Source organism: Acromyrmex echinatior, chromosome 11 (genome assembly GCF_024713525.1).
Source record: "Acromyrmex echinatior isolate Ae372 chromosome 11, ASM2471352v2, whole genome shotgun sequence".
Classification (NCBI taxonomy): domain Eukaryota; kingdom Metazoa; phylum Arthropoda; class Insecta; order Hymenoptera; family Formicidae; genus Acromyrmex; species Acromyrmex echinatior.
The window spans coordinates 833,143-855,000 of NC_141862.1; the positions used below are offsets into that span (position 1 = coordinate 833,143).

Sequence of the window (21,858 nt, forward strand, 5' to 3'; positions counted from 1 at the left end):
TGACGACGACTACGAGCTCGGTCTGATGATCTTTGAGACTCATCACACGATACCGAACGTGAATGAATCAAACAAAAAATTTTATTTCGATAAAGACGACGCGGAAATTATAATTTCCAAGAGTTCATACAAAATGCGAGACAACAAATTTTTGAAACATGATTTTATGGAAACATCCGCACCGCGACGCGCTTGAAACTGTTGACATAGTGCGTGGTGACAATAGCAACAATAACATCGATAATGACGACAATGGCGAGAGTGGAGAATACCCGCTAACGCTCCGCGCAAACTACAACACGATGAGATGTGAGATTAAATGCGCCTACAGAATTAACTTTGGCAAGCTCAACAGCATCGCTGCTGGGATTCTCGTCAAATGTGACCGCGAAGATGCAATACGAATTGGATGTGTCGATCAACATAATGAATGTAAATGTTATTCGCGTAAAGTGTAACGTGATCGCGAACGAGTACTGCAACGGCAAAAACGCGCACACGATACACGAATTTTCGCCGAGTGTGCCGTCGGGATATAAGATATCAGAAAGGCCTGCACAAGTTTTTTATCTGCCAATCATCGCAAGGAGCATTACCGATCTAATGGTACGCGTTGTCGACGAAAATGGGCGATTGCTCTATTTTCGAGGAGAAGAGATTATCGTCAAATTGCATATGTGACGATGACAGTGCGAGCGTAAGATGCTCGTGTTGAACGGAGCGAAGCGGATGGAACGTGCTCTCGTTTGTCGAAAAAGAACCTTTTGCGGTCATTGACTGCTTGCGACAAAACGAATCCGTCAAGAGCGCCACCGTGGATGTACGCATAGAATTTGATTGCAAGGAGAATGTGCTTGCAAATACCATAGCCTATAGAACGCAGGGAAATAACGCATTCTTTACAAGACTGGTAACGTCACCGCTCGACAACATTCGCTCATCCAGCTGCATCAGGAAGAAGAAGCTCAGCGTGTCGAACGTTAAATATTTAAAATCTTTGGTGTTCACGGTATGCAATTTTCGAGATGACTGATATCCTAAACATCAAGGATGATCCAATCTTCGACGATCGTAAAGTTTGAGACTCACACGTACAATCCGTTTGCCAACACAACGTTTGGGTACAGCGAGATAAGAATACAGCAATAGGATTTATAGATGCCGTGCAAAAGCTTTTTATATGTTGAAGGAAAACTGACGAGGAACAGAGGTCCAGGATGCTACCGCGATATTGGCAAATAATTGCGTCCCGTTCATATTTGATGAAATTCGATATAAACTCAACAGTGTGAAGATTGATCGCAATAGAAACGTCGGAGTTACCAAAACCATTAAGAACTACGTATCGTTGACGTATGACAAATCTTTGATTGCGATGAATGCTGGATGGAACATTAAATCTGACACAGGGGAAGGACACTATAATTTTTGCGTACTGCTCAACATGCTGTTAAGCTTTTGCGAGGATTATAAACGCATGGTCGTTAACGCTCGCCACGAGTTGATTTTGATAAGTTCGTGCAACGACAATAATTGTCTGATTGGAGATCCGGCGATAGACCCAATGCTTGAATTATTCAAAATGCAGTGGCGAATGCCGCACGTATTATTGAGCGACATAAATAAGCTGATGCTACGAGCATTGGAAAGCGGTTGTTATCTGAACATGAGTTTTCGCTCGTGGAATTTGTACGAATATTCTCTGTTACAAAACACGACCAAACATTCATGGGCCATCAAAACGGCTGCTCAGCTCGAGAAGTCGCGATACGTTATCTTTGCTCTGCAGACCGGTCGAAAGAACAGCATATTTCAAGATGCAACTGTAATTTGAATAATGTGAAACTCTATCTAAATTCAGATTTTTATCCATACGATGATTTGAATTTGGATTTTGATAAAAAGAGATACGCCATTCTGTTTAATATGTACGTGCGTTTTCGTAAAACATATTACCGAATGCTTCAAAAAAACGCTGCTCAACGTGCTCTCGTTTGTCGAAAAAGAACTTTTTGTGGTCATTGACTGCTCGCGACAAAACGAATCCATCAAGAGCGCTATTGTGGATGTACGCGATAGAATTTGATTGCAAGGAGAATGTGTTTGTAAATACTATAGCCTATCGTTTCATCATACAGGATCGCGTGGTTCAGTACAATCCGTTAACCAATGTTGTGCGCAAAATAATCTAATAATAAGTACATTCTCCGACACGTTATAAAATATACGATTCATCGAAATCGATTATAGTCTCAAAAAATCGTTTGCTATGACCGTAGCAACGTTTATAGATCTGCAAGGATTTATCATTAGAAAGAAATTTATCATGAAGGAAGTGGCGGTGTTGAGAAAAGGAGCCATTCTCTTTTATCACATTTTTACATGTCCTAGGCCATGGAATTTCTTGACAAAATCCGAAAAGTATTGCACTTCATGGTTGAGTGCTTATCACTATGGATTGCAATGGGAAGACGGGATCCCGTACAGCATAGTGAAAAGCCTGATGGTTGTAATTGGTGCGGAAGAAAATGACGACAATAAGGCTCTCGTATACGTTAAAGGATGTGAAAAATACAAATGGTTAGTGGATATACTCGATTGCGATGATTTGATCATTGAGACCCTGGATCCTGATTACGAAGATATAGATTCTTTGAATAATCTAGATGTTACTAATACTATGTGTAAAACATGATAAGAATTGTGCGTTACAGAATGTATTTAAAATATACAATTAGTGGCAACGCCAAAAAGAAATGTATCAAGTTTAAAAAAATAATAAAATAAGATTTTTTTTAAAAATACGTTCTAAATTTTTTTTCCTTTTCCTTTCCTTGTTGTTAAAAATAATAGCTGTTCAGTAGTAGTAGTAATAGTATGATTTAATAAGTGTTGAATTAGTCGATAAGAAAGTGCGTTTGACCATTTGTATTACATTAATAAAAATATTATCATAATTAGCTACAATGTTATATATTACTTTTTCTTCTTTTATTAAATACTTCATTCTTTTATTAAATATTTTTATTAAATATTTATTTTACATTAATTATTCATTTGTAGTAATGACTTGAAAAAAAAAACATTTAACGTTCATTAAGATTAATTCAATATTAATTTCACATTAATTATTTAACAATCCGTACGCGGTACCGCTGCTAGTTGAACGCGAATTCTATTTCTCGTAAGTAAAAAATTATGTAAGATAGAATAAGTCACAACATTATGAGATTTCTAATAAAATGACATTTTGAAAACAAGTCTTCAAAATTAAGCCCCAATATGAAAATAAATAAAGTATTTTAATAATTTTATTCTAATTTTATTCTAATTTTTTTGCACATTAAACTGTTCTTTAAAATGTTAAAAACTAAAATCTTTATTTAATATTAAAAAGACGTTTATTGAACGTTAAAAAATATATTTTTGTATAATTATACATTACAAAACTTTACACGGTTACAGATGCATTGATATTAATATATATTAATTTTGCTTATATTAATTTTGATTCACACAAGGATCAATTCAATTTTTTTTTGTTAATTAAGAGAATATTTAGAGAGAGATATATGAGAGAGAATATGAAGGTGAAAACATAAATAAACACCACTATTTTATATATATAAAAACAAAATATTACTAGGAGCTGTAAAGTGTTACTAACACATGAGAATTAAAACTTATTCAGAATGTCCATATACACATGATTGAGACATTCAATATCTGATTGTAAATTTATACTATTTTTTTGTAGTTTAATAAATAACATTTTGGATGTTAAACGTTTATTTAAATATCTAGAATATTTAAATTCGTCCAATCAAATTCCTGATCGTGACGCAATCTATGATCTGTGATTATTGATTGGGCAATAGTGTTTCTATTTATGTGATTTCTTTTTTGGTTTTAAGTTTTCTGCCCGTTTGTCCCATATAGGTTGCGTCGTAATCTTTACATAAGATTTGGTACACTACATTTTTCTTTGATTCAATTGGAAGCACATCTTTGTGGACTTTAATTAATTTATTCATTTTGTTGAGACTATAAAAAACTAACTTAATATTTAAATCTTTTATTATATTTTTAAATTTTTTCGATATGTTCTGAACATATGGAATCGTAATCCAAGGGATTTTCCGTATCATCAGAATTTTTGTCATTATTTTATTTTAAAGTTTGTTTATAACAAAGAGATTTTAATCGCGTATTTATATTATCAAATATAAAGTCTAATGAGTCGTTATTGAATAGAGTTTCAATGACAAAAACAATATTCTCATTGTAAAATTTCAGATGTGACAAAAGGAAAGCTCTATCAATCATTCCAATGACAACACCTCTTTTCTATGAAATAGGATGTGAAGACATAAAATTTAAATATTTTCCTGAAAAAGTTGGTTTAACCAATCAAATTCCAGAATGTTGTCATCATTGATAATTGTAACGTCCAAAAAAGGACTTCTTAGAATTTTTTTTATTTTTCAGGTAAGTCCTCACAATTTCAGCTGAGTCCTCACAATTTCAGCTAATATTTTAAATAATAATTCTTAATAACTCATAGGCATCTGTTTATTCCATTGTAATCGTCATCGGTTTTGGACCGTAGTGAAGCATTTGAAAATATGCAGCTGAGTAGGGATACGCAGGAGGGTGGAAATTTTATTATGTTTCTTTTTCTTCGTTGATCTCGCTGAGGATGACTCCAAGAAGTGGTCGAAACATTCGAGTGTACAGCAAGTCAAAAATATAATTTATATATACAAAGAATTAATGATTATGCATTACGTACCGCATCGAAATCTCATTTGTCTAATTTTCTACACATTAAATGTTAATTTTTCAAAGTAAAATTTTGTTTAAAAACTGATTCACGGACAATCTGACCTGGAATTTTTGAAAAAATAAAAATTTTGCGAAATACATATATATGGAATATATATGGAACATTATCGAAATATGTAACAATATACAAATGAAATTTTTTAACCGACATTTGAATGTTCTTTTACGTAAATATTCGGAGTATTTTGGAGTATTTCTGGAATGTTTTTTTTTAGGATTTTATGAACATTTTATGAATATTTCAAGAATATTTAGCGTTTGCTGGATGTATTGTAAAGTGTAATTTTAAGATGTATCATCCTTTTTAAGTTAAATTCTGATTTTTTTTTTAATATTTGCACTTGTGCTTTTCCGTGACTTCACATCATTTATTACATAATTATAAAATAAAAACGCTATGCTCATATATAAAACATAATATTTTCATTTTAAATTTGTATCAAAAGAATAAACTAGGAACTAAAGATTACGAATAATAAATTATTTAATTATATCTAATTAAATTATATCTATATTCCCCCTTAATTAATTCTATATGTAATTGCCTTCTTGCGCGTGTGTATCCCTTCCATTTTCTCATTATTCGATGTCTATCGACCGACACAGTTGCTTGTGATAACGGTGGCGGCACTGTTCGACCAGCGCCCGTATGGAAAATGGCGGCCGCCTAACCGACAACGCACGATCTCCTGATGTGATTGTGAGCCGAGCGTGCACAAGAGGAGATTACGACGGAAAAGGGAGACTAACGACATTATACGAAAGTGACAACAATGGCAATGTCGAATCTCTACTCGAAGATCTCTACTAAGCCAATGAAGCGTTTTCAGGACAACGTCACGGTCAAACAAACCAATGCTTGGATGAACGGTGAGAGAAACAAAAATAGAGTGAAGAAAAAAAAAAGAAAAAACAGAGAGACTGCTTTCACTTGATGTGTGTGCGAATGAGTGAGAGTGTGTTGTTTATACTTTGCACCTGTTTCGTGAAGATAAAAATCTTGCTTATGATTATCAAAATCTATACTGAGATGTGCTGGAAATCCGTATTTATAAAGAAAATCCTACTATTTAATATAACAAAAACTCGTGTAGGGGAGGACTGGGGCACTATGAGTCATAGGGTACCATAGGTCATCGACTGTTTAGGATAATCCAGAATGTTCAAATTGATGTAAATGATATACAATTACTTTATTGGCCATACTTCGTATCTAGAGTGATTACACTCCGTTGTTTTGGGACGCACGTGCCATTAATGATTTTTGTGATGCAAAAGTAATTTTAAAATAATTTAGAAATGTTTTAATATTGTCTTTGTAATAAAAAATACACATATATTTAAGGTCAAGTGCAAATTTCTATACATCTTTTCTTGCACCTTGTTACATTACAAATAATTATCTATCACTTAAATTTTTGGATATATATTTTCCGTTTCATTATTTTCCATAGTATTCAGGGCATCATGGGTCACTTAAAAAACAAGGTAATATAAACTAATATATGCGCTAGAATGGCAGCTTATAAGTCTAAGCAATTAATCTTATTTTACCTCCATAAGTTTTATATTCTATATATATGTATATATAGAATATAAAATCTATCTATAGACTATTCACTGATCTATATCTATTCACTGATCAGTATGGGTTTATTTATGAACTTTTTTTCTATTGGTTATGTTTTATTATATTCAATGACTATGCTAAGTCTGTAAGTTAACTGAAATTTCCTTTTCAACTTTTATCATTGTCATTTCTTGAATAAACTTACTTTTTGTATGTGACCATGGATATAAGACGTCTTGGGTCTTTCTTTAAAAATAAGTTTTTATTTTCCCCCCCCCCCCAAAACCAATCAATATTTATCAAATACAATGCATTTTTAAATATACATAATTATATTTTTTAATTATATTTAAAAAATGGGACAAGACATTTCATATTTGAGTTGAAATTTTTGTGGCTCATGGTACCCTAGTCTCCACTATTCTTTTTACTTTCTTCGGAGAATAATTCGCACGAATATGCAACAGTGAAAATAAAGTGTATAAAATCGATTTATATCAAGCTAAAGATTTATATGAGTAAAAATTGTTTTTATCGTTATTGATGATAAATATCTTGTGATCTCGGATTTCAAAATTACAGTGTCAATATAAAAAACACTCAAATATAACACTACATTATTAATAAAGGATTCTCTCAAAAAATGAATTTTGAAATTCCATGACTTTTCCAGGTTTTCCAGATGACAGTGGAAAATTTTCCACGACCAATATCAAATATGTAAATTTTAACATTTAGAAACAAAGATTGTAAGAAAACTATCCTATATTATTAAAAACAATATACATTTAGAAGTTTAATACTCTTAGCAGCATAATAAAATTTTGAATGCAAATTCAGACAACAAGAAATAAATGAGTATTGAAAAAAAGAATGCTACTATAACGGAAAAAGATGATAATTAAATAAAAATACTGAATAAAATGTAAATTTTAATTATTTCATTAAAATTGTTTTGATCATTTCAATTTTATAGCTTGAAGTAAAAAATATATTTAATAATATATGTATCTTAATTAAATTAATATATTTTCAATTAAATAAATAATTAATAATAACAAAATTTAATTACAGTGAATTAAGTTTCATACTAAACTGTATGAAAATTAAAACAAAAAATAAACTTGACATTGTGAGAAACGTTTAATTTTTACATTAAAAAGAATAATTACACTTTTTAACAACTGATGCATAGTACACACACACACGCGCGCGCGCGCGCGCGCGCACACACACACACACACACACACACACACACACACACACACACACACACACACACACACACACACCATACATATATATATATATAGAGGGACCGATTTTGTAACCTTTAACGAGTTATTGATATTGTAGAGTAAAAAGGCTGTGCAATGACATCAACTATCGTTAAGAGTTGCAGAATCGGTCCCATAGTTTCCAATAGTATTGACTAAGAATATCCCCCCCTCTTTTAAAGACCCCATACTGACTAGAAAATTAGTATATGTATTTGATTATAAATGTTAGATATATTATTTTAAAAAAACTATAACAATTGTTTGGTAGAAAAGTATTTTAAGGGAATTGAGCAAAGCTTTCAAACTTTTTTATTTTTCCTTCACTTTTTTCATGACCAATTTTAAATTTTCACAACTCTCACAAATATGATAACCCTGATAAATTAATTATTAAACAATAATAGAGGAAATTTATAAGAAAATTTTGTCTAAATAATGAAACATGACTTTAATTTTAATATATCGCAAACTTTACGAGATATTTAATATTTTATGTCAATGTGTGCTAGAATAAAGTATAAAATAATAAATAAAATGTCAATTTGAGCCAACACTGGTTATTAGTGTGTATTTTATACCATTTATTCAAAATGAATAGTAAAGCGTATACGTTTCAACAGTCAAAGTCCTCTTCAGCATAAAAAAAATTAATTAAAATATTAAATATGAATTATATAATGATAGCGCATACAAGTATAAACTATTAAAGTATAAAATACGAAAAACTGTGGTGATAATGTTCGAGTTAATCTTGGTCATCAGTTACTAAGTTTACTTAAAAAAAAAAAAAATTTTTTTTGTTTTGAATCGAATGACTCAAAGGAGTTAAAAAATATTTTTAATTGCTAACATAAAGTTATCCATACAAAATATGATAAAATAAATTTATATGATTGTCAAGATTTGACTGTTTCTATAAGGTTTTTTTTGTACATGTTCCATTTACTGTGTAATACAATTATGAATAAATTAAAAAGTTAATATAAATAATGGTTAAAATTAAACTTTAGTTCACTTACGTGAAACTAAATTAAGAGTTATTAGACGACATAACTTGGTAGACGGATGTAAAATGAAAATTGAGAGAAACAGTGGACAACACAACATGACATTTACAAAGACAATAAATATAAATAATAAATAGCAAAGAATAAATGATATAGATTGGAAGCATTACGTCTCTGAAAATAAATCTATATATAAAATATAAAATATCTTGTAATCTATTGATTTTTTGATATCTCTATTTTAGTACTTTTATATGCAGAATAATTAGAGGAATTATATTATGTAAAAAAAATCATATAGTTTCATACAGTTCAAAAATCAAAAATCATACAGTTAGTTTAGTTAACAAAGATTGAGTAACTTTCATACTTTTTTGGCACCTCCATCTAGAAAAGAAGTGATATAGCCAAAACACATTCGCCCTCGAAATCGTTTCACTTTTGTCTGAACGTTTTACCGTATCTTCCACATTTTTCGAAATATTTGTTAAAATTAACCCTTATCGTATAAGATCGGGTCAATAGTAACTGAGCGATTCCTGTTCGTGCAAGTTTCTTCGAGTCTTTCGGTAATTCTAAAGTATACTATATTTCATTATTTTTCAAAATTATTTTTTAATATTTATTCTAGAAAATTGAAAGTATGTTAGTGAATTCTTAGAAATTTTTTGAATCATTCTGCATAGGTGAAAAAAAACGGACGGATTCTAGTGACCCATGTTTGGATGAATGAGGCACTAAATTGTACCTTGTATTGTAAGAGTTAAAATGAATCTCTCTCTCTCTCTCTCTCTCTCTCTCTCTCTCTCTCTCTCTCTCTCTCTCTCTCTCTCTCTCTCTCTCTCCCCCCCCCCCTCTCCCTCTGTGTGTGTGTGTGTGTGTGTGTGTGTGTGTGTGTGTGTGTGTGTGTGTGTGTGTGTGTGTGTGTGTGTGTGTGTGTGTGTGTGTGATATGTCGCAATGAAAGTGTTAACTTTAATAAATATATACACTTACTAGTCAACGTATACATTGATTACAGTAGATTATAACAAATTTATACTTTTACTGAATTAACATTTTGATCATGGTATACAGGGTGAGTCATTTTAATCGCCCTAGGCGAATATCTCAGAAACTAAAAGAAATACAAGAAAAAGTTTTATATGAAAGTTGTAGGTTTTCTTGAGGGAAAGAAGGTGGAAATAACGCATTTTGGGCACTATCAAGGTCAGGTCAAGGTCAACATGAATTTAAAAAATAGAATCTTCCATGGAATTTTTATTGCATGGTATTGCATGGCTTTGTAGCACACTTCGAGAGTTTTCCAAAACTCACTATAATAAAATATTTTTTTATGAAGTACTTTTCGAGTTATAAGGCTTGAAAGTTACAGTACCGCTGACATTAGTATTACGCAAGGTGTCTGACCGACGGTTAAAACCTCTTGAATGTTGTTCAGAATCATGTCTTGAATAATTCGTTAAGATCCAGATCATTGGAGATTATTTCTCTTATTTTCATTTTTATATAAAAATGAATTTGCAAAAGCTCTCGAGGTGTGCTACAAAAATATGTAATAAAAAATGGAGGGGGGAAGGTCCATTTAAAAAATTCATGTTGACCTTGACCTGACCTTGCTAGTGCCTCCTATCTAAACTCCGTTATTTTCTCCTTCTTTCCCCCAAGAAAACCTATAACTTTCATATAAAACTTTTTCTTGTATCTCTCTTAATTTCTGAGATATTCGCCTGGGGTGATTAAAATGCCTCACCCTGTGTGTGTGTTTGTGGCAGATTCCTGAAGTCATTTACATACATCTATTTACTTTACGTACTGTTCATATCGTGCATATTCGTATGATGTCACGAAAAAGTGCTACTATCTGACATCCGTATAATCCAGAATACGTGAATTAATAAATAGAACAATAAGAATCTTATTTTTAGGCCGTGAGAACACAACTAATAAGAATTAGAAATGAAATGCCTATAACAGTCGAATCTTTAATGCTTAAATAATTCAATGAATTACATACATACATACATATTGGGTCTAAAACCGCGGATACTTTTTAGATGACCCAATATATATATATATATATATATATATATATATATATGTGTGTGTGTGTGTATGTATATATATATATGTACATGCGTATATACTATATAGTCATTCGAATTACGCACCGAATTTTCTGGACTTACAAACGCAATTAAACTACTGTAATAATATCACAAATTAAATTAAATTGACAAGCAATTTTTAATAATTTGATGCTCAATTAGGCATCATATTAGGAAGATGTTAATGTGCTGAAAAACTGTAAATAAATTTAATAAGAAAAATTAAATGAAAATCAAGCAAAATCGTGCTCAATTGTTGTAATAAGAAAATTAAAATAAACATTCTTCTGGACAACATTCTAAATAATGTATACTTACGGTAAATAATATGATTAATGTAGTATCGAAGATAACAGATATTGTTTTGAATTTTTCAGTTTTTACTTAATTCGTGGAAAAAGAGATGTGTGATTCAAATGTGTGCTCAGAATATCTCAAAAATATACAAAAATATTGAATTTAAGATTTTATCTAATTTGACCTAACTTACATCTCTAATACACAGGCAAAATTATCTTTGTTGAATTTAATATTACATTTTCAACACAATTTTAAAATGATTTAAATTTTTTAATAGATTTTTAAATTTGATTTAAATGGATCACAAAAAGTTATGAGATACACGTTAATAATAAAATAATATATAGCATTTGCAAAGATAAATAAATTAAGTAATTAAACAAAGTGTCTTAGAATAGCAAATTTAACATTAATATAATTAATATGTAACCGAATAACGAAAACTTTATCGATTTAAGCTGGATCTTAATGTGTATCATATCTTCGGAGTGAAAATTTGTATACATATCCAGTTCTGCTAATTGTGCGTCGAAGTTATTTTCAATATTGAAATGTAATTACAAGCTGAACTGGCAGTAATAGTGTAATAGTGTAATATCGCAAGTTAAATGGACAAGCAATTTTAATAATACTCATGCTAAATTATTGATTTAAGATGCTTATTAACATTTAATATTGTTAAAATTGCTTATCAGTTTAATTTGTAATATTATTACGCCAGTTCAGCTTATGATTACGTTCAAGACAAAATGATTTTGGTGCGCAATTTGCACAACTGGATAAATTTACAACGAAAATATTATTTAAGCACTAAGATCTAAATGAATCGAGTTATTAAATTTATCGAGAATCTGCAAAATATTTACTACAAATTGTTGACAGAAAGATATAGATTTGATACGGAATCTCGCTGTTATATATAATGCTGTTGTATACAAAATGCCGATTGATAGCAATATAATCAAGTTTGTCTGGAAAATATGACAGCAAATTTATAATAAAAATTATGTAGACTATAGTTGCTATACAGTTTATGCAGACTGGCACCAGAAATAGAATGACATCTACATTTAGCAGATTCTGCATAATTTTTGCGCTATTTTGCTGTTAGATCAGCAATTTTGTAATCAATTAAGAATTAGCTCTGTCAACAAAACACAAGCTTGATGCAAATACTGTTGATGAAAATTTGTTAGCAATTTCTGATTGAATTTGTTGCCAATTTGCAAACATATTGCAAATTTGCTTATTGAAAATATAAATATATGCTTATTTTTAGAAAAATTTAAACAAATTTCATTTTAATTTCTGTCAATTATTTAACATATTAATTAAAAATTTGAATATAGATTCAAATTACTTGCATTATTTATAAATCTTATGATTATTTTGCTTTGAGCTCACTACATAGCTATCTGTCTTTTAGCTAATGATATAGAAAGCGACTTCAAAATTTAGTATCCTGATATTTTAAAAATTTTTTATGTTTAATATATTTGATTTATCTGACATAATAAAGTTTTTTTTTGTAATTCTAGCGGAATCTCCAAGTAATACATCAGATTCACCATCATCAGTGAGTCCACTCTCTTCATCTATTGTATTACAACGCGAAGGAACTACAGTTAATCAACCATTGAGTGCACCTGCGTCACCTTTGTCTTCCTTATCATCACCCGTGACTCAATTAAATTTACCATCACCCGGAGATTGCACCCAAGATCCTAATTGGCAAGCAACAAAACCTACAGTTCGAGAACGAAACGCGGCTATGTTTAATAATCATCTCATGGCCGATATTATATTTATCGTTGGCAGTCCAGGTACTTGTTCAAATTACCTTATACTTTTTCTTAATTACTACTATCCCAAAATATTATATCGCATATTAATATCATAGGTCACACACAAACAATACCAGCACATAAATATGTTCTTGCTACTGGCAGTTCTGTATTTTATGCTATGTTCTACGGAGGGTTACCTGAAAATAAAAGAGATATAGAAGTGCCTGATGTTGAACCAGCAGCTTTTCTTGCATTATTGAGGTAAAACACAAGAAGCCTAAAATAATTTGAAAACATCTTGTTCAAAATTACTATTGCTAAAAAAGTTGTTTGATCCTTTAACTTTCTAAAGAACTGAAATGGTTTTCTCCGGTTCATATTATGCTATTTGTTATTATAAAATATGATGTATATATGTGTAAGAAAGTAGTAAATAAGTATATAGAGTGGATCATTTTTTAATCAATCCACTGAAAATATCTCAAAATATCTCTTTAATAACAAAAATGTTTCAGACAAAAGTTATTCAGTTAGGGAAAAAGAAGATGGTGATTTTGATTAACCTTAAGAAGAAGCTCTTAGGATCAAGATCATCATCTAAAATTTTAAATTGAAATTCCCATTTTTATTTATTTCGTTAATAAATTATTATTTTATTATTATTTTATAAATTATTATTTTATTAATATCGTACAAAACAGATGTGCGTGATATTTAACTTTTAATATTATACAGGGTGTATCCTGGGTTAAATGGCCAAATTTAAAATATGAATTTAAAACCTCAAAACAAATAAAATTTTCGTCTGGAAGTATGTTCACAAACACTTCAAGAGATATTGACTTCTGAAATTACAGAACTGTAGGAATGATAATAATGTCGAAATAAGGTCTAGAAGAAAATTTTGTTTTGAGGTCTTAAATTCATATTTAAAGTTTAGCCATTTAATTGGAGAATATACCCTGTATATTTACACAGAAAGTATACATACTTATAAGTTTATAAATATACCGATCAATCACAAAAAAATCTAACCTTTGTGAGCTGTCAGAACATTTTATGCTGACAGCCTCGCAACACGAAGAGCGAGAAAGAACCAACCACCATTACGGCAATTAAATTTTTTACGTGCCTTTTTTATATGTCAGATTCATTCATTCATGTAACTAATTTCAAAGACTTTTTCAAAATATTACTCTTTAAATCTCGTGGAATAAAATCTCATTTGAAGAGACTGAAAATTTAGCCTGTTTTGAAAATATGGCCATTCTCGTTCAAGATAGCAGATTGTCAGAGAATGACCATATTTTCACTTTTTTTCAAAACAGGCTAAATTTTCAATCTCTTCAAGTGAGATTTCACTCCATGAGATTTAGAGTAAAAATACATTTTCCATTCTAATTTTACTTTTAACACTATCCAGGAATAATGGCGTGACATAATAGCTTTCTGTTCCTTTTGGGATATTTTATTGACACAAGTTTCTCTCCCGTTGCCTCTCACGATGAATAGATATAAGAAATGTATTTGAAATAAGGTAGAATAAAAAATTCAAGCTGAGCTTAAATTCAGCATCAAAATTAATCCTTTCTTCATTGCTTTAAGAGGATTTTAAAGTCGTCTGTTTTATCGACTCAATAGGACTTATACACATACGATTTATGTCATTGACACATCATTACATACGCTATGGTAGTTTCAAACATCGCCGCTCGATCACTTTCTGAAATTTTGGGAGTATCGACAAAAGTCGAAAACGAATAATATATTCCAAGTTTTTTTATAATTTATTAAAAAAAAATCAAATCGGAAGGTTATGTAATAGGATGTTTCAATAGTAAAAACGAAACAATTTTGAGCTACAATTTTATCGATTTCTTAGATGTTTACAGGAAGAAGAGAGAAGAAAAAATAAACTGTGTTTAACTAAATAATATTTAAAAAAACGATACAAAAGTAAATGTGCAAATGAAAGTCACATACGGTTCATGTTGTGCAATTACCTGCATGTGTTAACAAAATCATTTATTTCAAACATTTCGACACTTCTCCGGGCTATCATCAATGAATTCAATTGATAAATTTCAAGATATTCTCAACAGTTTGGAAGAAAGCAGAACACATCATTGCCAAATGAATGTGTGTCACTTGTTTAAATTTTATCTCCATAAATGACATATTCCATTAATGTTATACATTAATAATAAAAATGACACGCTCTAACTCGCTAGCTAGAGTAAAGAAATCCTGACATGAACCAAAAATTTAAGAAATTACATAAATAATTAATTAATGTACAAATAATCTTAAAATTCTCCTTAAAGTAATTATAGTGTTATCATTATGAAATTCAAAGTTACAATGATATACAAAGCAAAGGTTAATCATGTATAATTCAAGGCGGATCACTGATTCTAAATCTTTTGGTATCTTTGAAAATATCTTACACTTTTTTAAATCAAATTATTTTAAATAATAAAACAATTACAATATAGATGAGTCAGAAAAATTTAATATTTTATTTGTAAATAAAATAACAAAGTTATCCTGTACAAAAAAAAAACTGATTTTTAGTACTTTTACATACAGATATTTTCATATTTTGATATTTATAGTTACAAAAAAAAAATAAAATTTAATTTTTAAAATGTAAGTAATCTTGTATTTCTCTTTATGTTGACTTTGCCGGCACGACGCTTTGAAAATTTTTTATCGCTCATTAGACGATTAAAACAAGGATAATATGATGTAATAGTACTGATAGCATTCTTTAAATACAGATCTAACCCATTTTTGGGCGTTACAAACATCGTACTCATCACACAATCATTGAGCTTTTTCCAAAACTAATTCTTTATAATGTTTAAAATTTTACAAAAAACGATATTGGCATTAAAGAGATAAAAAAACTTTAACCTAAAAAGTTAAAGTTAAAAAGTAACAAAATTAATCTCCATTTTCGACCGAGCTATCTTGACTCTAGACGCAATTGAATTAAGAAATGATAAAAATCTCAAGTGCTAGAATTTTTTGTCTTCGATATAAACTCCACAAATTGTATTAATGCGCATATATATTTTTAAATCTGGAAAAAGATTTTCAAATCTGTAAAAGAGGAAAGAAGAAATTGCGACACAAAAATTATTGTATTTAATGGGTAAAATAGACGATTATAGGATCCCCTTAAAATATTAGGTGTTGGAATTAATTCGTAGCGTTTTACAAGTGATGGGAAGTACTTTCATTAATGTATTTTTTAATGCTCATGTGAAATAAATAACATTCTTTCATTAAAAACGCTACGAATTAATTCCAACACCTAATAGTAAGTTAACTAAACGTTAATCTGTTAACTTTCAAGTCTCATATAAAATACTTGTATGAAAAATATTTTCTTAGTGTTTCGAAAAGATTTTGAATCAATATGAATGTGAAATAAAAAATAGAATTTTCAATTAAAAAAATTTTAGATGTCCTTGATTTAATCTTGAGGACATTTTTTTAAGGCCAATTAAGATCACAGTCTTTTCTCCTAGTAACCAAACAACTTTTATCTGAAACATTTTTATCTCGAACTTAAGAATTTTGAAATATTTTAGTGGATTGATTAAAATAAACCAAAATAAACATTTTTATTATCAAAAGAAAATTATATGATATTTATCATGATGATTCATGATTATATAATACGATATTTATTATTCAGCCTTTCTTTCTAAAGATAATTATAGTTTATATGATCATAATATTTGTTTTTTTTTTAGATATATGTATTGTGACGAAGTGCAGCTAGAAGCAGATACAGTTCTAGCGACATTGTACGTCGCGAAAAAATATATAGTTCCACACCTGGCACGGGCGTGTGTCAATTATTTAGAGACGAGTCTTACAGCAAAAAACGCATGTTTGCTTCTGAGTCAATCTCGCCTATTTGAAGAACCTAATCTCATGCAACGTTGCTGGGAGGTGATTGATGCACAAGTAAGTCAAATGCAACGGACGCTAAGAACCATTACTTTGAGTGACAAGAACTTGGACAGAACGCTCGAAGATGACTCAAGTCTTTTCAGTGACTCAGTCAATCATATTTCGAGTTTACATTCTTGCGTTTATGACAATAAATTTGACAATTTGCGATATCGACGTACCTGTAAAAGCAGTGGCGGATTGAACGATGACAATTGCGAAGGTTTCAAAGGCAGATCGATACCACATTGTTTGAGTCTCTCGGAAAACGATTGCTGTACAAACATTCTCGCAGATGATAATTTGTCTCTTTCGCTTTTTCGAACACGAAGTGAACCTTATTTTCCGGATAATAAGTTAGATCAGATTGAAGTCACACAAAATATCATGTATCAGGATAATTTAATAGATGAATTCGAGCGCGGTAAAATCGATCATAATGATATCTCTAATACAGCAATATTAATGAAATAATTAGTTGAATAAAAAAAATATTATATAATTTTTATATACAATTATATTGAATCTCTTATCCGCATGATTGCATACTCATAGAATAATATTATTTGTTTTATATCTTTTACAACCCAATTTATATTAAAATGTTATTTGTCGTAAACACTCCTCTAAATAAGGGATTTTCAGTTAATATTTATGTTCAATTAAAGAATATTTTGTAGAAAGTGCACGACTAATGAAACAATTTTTGCATGTTTTAAAGATATAATATATCAAGTGTATAGTCTCTGCAAAAAAAGTGACTGGAATTGGAAACTTATACTTTCCATATAAAAATGAACATGATATACATATGAAACAGTATAATAAGATCAATATTCATATTTAAGAATACAATTATAAAATTTAAATGACATTTTTCTCATTTTATCATAATTATTTTTTAAAAATATGTCTCCTTATTGAAATAATATTTCATCCAGGTTCTAAATCGCTGCCAAATTTTCTTTTAAAGTATTACTTTCAAATACAATATAGAAAAATCTGTAAATTTAATAATTTTTTCGATTTGTTACAAAATATGTGTAGGGAAGATTGGGGTCAAAAGTAACACGGGTAAGAGTTGTAACACTTATATAAAAAACCGTTATAAACAAAATATGCAAGTGTAAAGAAGAGATAGAAGTTTGTGATAAATATATTATAAACTTCTATCTCTTCCTTTTGTGTATTTTTTTTATGTAAGTGTTACAGTTTACCCGTATTACTTTTGATCCTAGTCTCCCCTATATAATACATCCCTACGTTTTTCAAATAAAAATAATCGACAAAATTTCTTTAAAAAGTAATATTTTTATAAATATACCGCAAGTATTTAAAATATTGCACATTATATGTATATATCATCTCCACAACTGGTCACTGACAATAGTTCTAATAAATTTTTACTTTTCTTTAAAGATTTTTATTTATAATGTTTTAATATAAATATCAAATGAGTTCATATATTTAATTATAGCATACTAATATTAATTTTTGTTTCAAAAACTGCAAATTTTTTGACTGTTATTTATTAGTATTTTTTTGTCAAGAATAATTTCATACAGATCTTTGTATTAAGTGTATTAATTAAATAAAACGAAAAATTTCAATAAAATTGGTCGTTTTTTAATAATGTTATATTTTGTGACGAATTTTGCAACAATTCCTTTCACATAGCATATATGTATAATAATAACATATATGATAATAAAATATAATATATAAACATATACAATATGAAAATATTTTATAATTCTAAGATATACTTTAGTAATTCTTTATTGCTACGTAATTAATTTTCATAATTATTTCATGAATTGTATTAGTTATTTTCATAAAAATATTTCAATCTAATATACTTATTCATAATTTTTGTATTAATATCATTAGTATTTATTAATGGTATTTATTATAAGCTCTATTATAAATATTAACATGGATTAAATGAGAATATAAATATGATATTGTTGGGACTATTGTTGGGATGTTTGAAATTATAAAATGTAATTTATTAGGATCGGGTAAATATACAATTTAAGAACTGGAATAAAATCGGCACTCTATACCTTATAATGCACGAATAGAAAGTAAAGAACGGGGAAGTAGTATCATGGCAATCATGATGTAAAAAGACAAGATATATCATTACGCATAATAATAGCGACACGATGAGTGGAGCCAATAAAATTTCCAAATACATCCGCGCAATTTGAACACGAAATAATCACATATAATCATATATATCTAAAATGTTTGAAAAAATAATATAAAAATATTTAGAATAATATAAATGCGCAAAAATAATGTAAAAATACTTGGAATAATACAGGCGCGCAAAAATAATGTAAGAATAATGTAAATTGTCAAAATAATGTGCAAAAATAATGTAAAAATGTAAAAATACTTGGAATAATATAAGCACGCAAAAATAATATAAAAATACTTGGAATAATAGAAATGTACAAAAATGCCTTTATAAACACAGAATTATTTCTTTGATTAAAATATTACGAGTAATTTCATGTACTGCTATTTCTCAATTGCTTGATGCCAATGGATAAAACATGAATTAATGAACAATGCATAATCAGATTATCAACTTTCAATATAGCACAGATACAAATATTTCTAATTACAAAGTATTGTTACAATCATAATAATTCATGCTGCACTACATGATACTTTGTGATTTTATAATAAAATCGAGAATATAAACTATATAAAATTCAAGTCTGTTATAACACACGATAATTTAACGGCAATGCGATACCATCGCTTTTTAAAGAGATTTTATAATATATTCTATAGATTCTATAAAAAATATTCGAAGAAATAAAAAAAAAATCAAGATTGAAGCGTCTGAATTTTACCAATATTTAATTAATTTATGTGAAAGAAATAATCTGTGATTATTAACCCTAAATTCTTGCTCGATTCATTTGTCTATTACAATACTGGACATTTTTATTCGGATAAAATTGAAATATTGTGAAAAAATACATTAATTTCGAAAATATCGAGGTGCAGTGAACTCTGAAAATTACAAAAATTAATGTAAAATATTACAATTGCTTAAAATATATATGAATAATGATCATCGCGTAATTTATCAATTCCAGTTATACACCGAATACAATTACTCTTAATACAATCACTTGATCACTTTATAAATACTTGACAGCTATGCACAGCTATTTTGATATCAATTATTGTCCAATTTAACTGTTCAATTCTGACTGTTCCGATTCAAATAAATGGTCTAATGTATGTACACATTTCACTGAAAATTATATGCATTTTGTCGTCATGATTGGGATATCTTTTTGTTAGTATGTACATACAATATATCATGTTCATATCATGGCAGCCATGATTGCTTTTGAACATTTGGACCCAATTCTTATTGATTGAGACCATGGACTATTGCGTGATGTTGATACATCTTGTCTTTTTACATCATGATGGCAATAAGAAATAGTTGAAAAAAATAATTAAAAAAAAATGTGTTTAGTACGAATGCTATTATGTAATCTTGTGACGTGCGCGCACGAATACAAAGCTTAAACGTTATTCAAAAGAATTCTACTATTCTAACAGATACTTTTATTTTCTATCGATAGTAGTCAAGAGCGAAAGTTATCAAATTACTTCAATATTGTATAAAAATTATGATAAAGAAACAGATCTGCATACTTGCGTACGTTTATACATCTCTAATTATTCTGCATATAAAATACAAGGTGTCCCATTTTATATAATGCATTACGATTTCTCGAAAACTATAGTAGATACGGAAAAATATTTCAAACAAAAGTTGTATTGTTCGGAGGAAGACATAAGAAGATATCATTGATTTGACTTTGGGTGGTGTCGATTAAAGCTATTGGAAGTTATACTTTTTACTTTCATTTTAACGTAAAAATAAATTTTTAATATAAAAATGAAAATAAGAGGAATAATCTCCAGTGGTCTTGATCTTGATAAATGTTATCCAGGACATGATCCTGAACAACATTCAAGAGGTTTAGCACTTCGGTCAAACACCTTGTGTAATGCTAATGCGGTATTGTAACTTTCAAGCCTTGTAATTCGAAAAGTACGTAATGAAAAATAACTTTATTACAGAGTTTTGAAAAACTCTTGACATCAGCTATTATATTCTGCTATTAAAAATAAGATGTTCTATTAAAAAAATCGATGTGACCTTGATCTGACTTTGGCGACACCATTCAAAGTCAAATCAATAGTATCTTCTTATATCCCCATATTGTAAATTGCATATATTTTTTACAACTATATATGTTCTTCACACATTAATTGATTCATCTCGTTAATTTATAAATGGATTAAGGTACAGTTATCAAAAAATGAATTATGAGATATTTTATATTTCATATCGCAAAATGTGTTAGAATAAAAAATCAATATCTCATAAACTTTTGATTTTTCAATATTTACCTTATTTATATATGCAGAATAGTTAGATAAATTATGTTACAAAAAAAATCGTGTAATTTCATTTAAAAAAATGACGGTGACTTCCATATGATTAAAAAAAATTTATTTATTTCGAATAATGATTTTATCATTACTGTTTATCTCAAATTATATTTTGTTTGAAATATTTTTTATCAAAATCACTTCCTTTTTATTTAAAGCAAGTGGTCTCAGATACCCTGTATATGTTACTTACACTTTTACATCTGCTATCTTCAAAACCGTAATACAACCAGAAAAATTAAGTTTCTCAGAAAAGAAAAAAAACTATGTTTCAGATTTATAAAAATTTAATTAAATAATATCGACAAAAGAATACATTTTTAACACGATGAAATATCATTTTTATCATTTTCGTTTTATAGTTCTTTAAAGAATTGTTCCCTTTGATTTTAACGATTTTTTTTAACCTTTTGGAGTTATAATAATTTTGACAATTTTTATGAAGTTAAGTTAGTGCGTACGTGCGCGCGCGCGTATAGAATTTTAATATGTATAT

The 21,858-nt window shown here is 28.9% G+C and overlaps 2 protein-coding genes across 2 annotated transcripts in view; one reads left to right on the forward strand and one right to left on the reverse strand.

Moving 5' to 3' along the window:
* Positions 1 to 21,858, reverse strand: part of Brf (Brf RNA polymerase III subunit) — a 61,849-nt gene that overhangs the window by 23,679 nt on the left and 16,312 nt on the right. The gene's annotated exons all lie outside the window — the stretch shown is intronic.
* The window catches only part of lute (BTB/POZ domain containing protein 3 lute), a 23,292-nt gene continuing 6,893 nt past the window's right edge, over positions 5,460 to 21,858 (forward strand). Inside the window, exons 1-4 of the mRNA XM_011051001.2 lie at positions 5,460 to 5,715; positions 12,648 to 12,932; positions 13,010 to 13,157; positions 16,661 to 16,877. Of these exons, the coding sequence (XP_011049303.1) occupies positions 5,619 to 5,715; positions 12,648 to 12,932; positions 13,010 to 13,157; positions 16,661 to 16,877 (747 nt within the window). The 5' untranslated portion in view covers positions 5,460 to 5,618. The remainder of the gene's footprint in view (positions 5,716 to 12,647; positions 12,933 to 13,009; positions 13,158 to 16,660; positions 16,878 to 21,858) is intronic.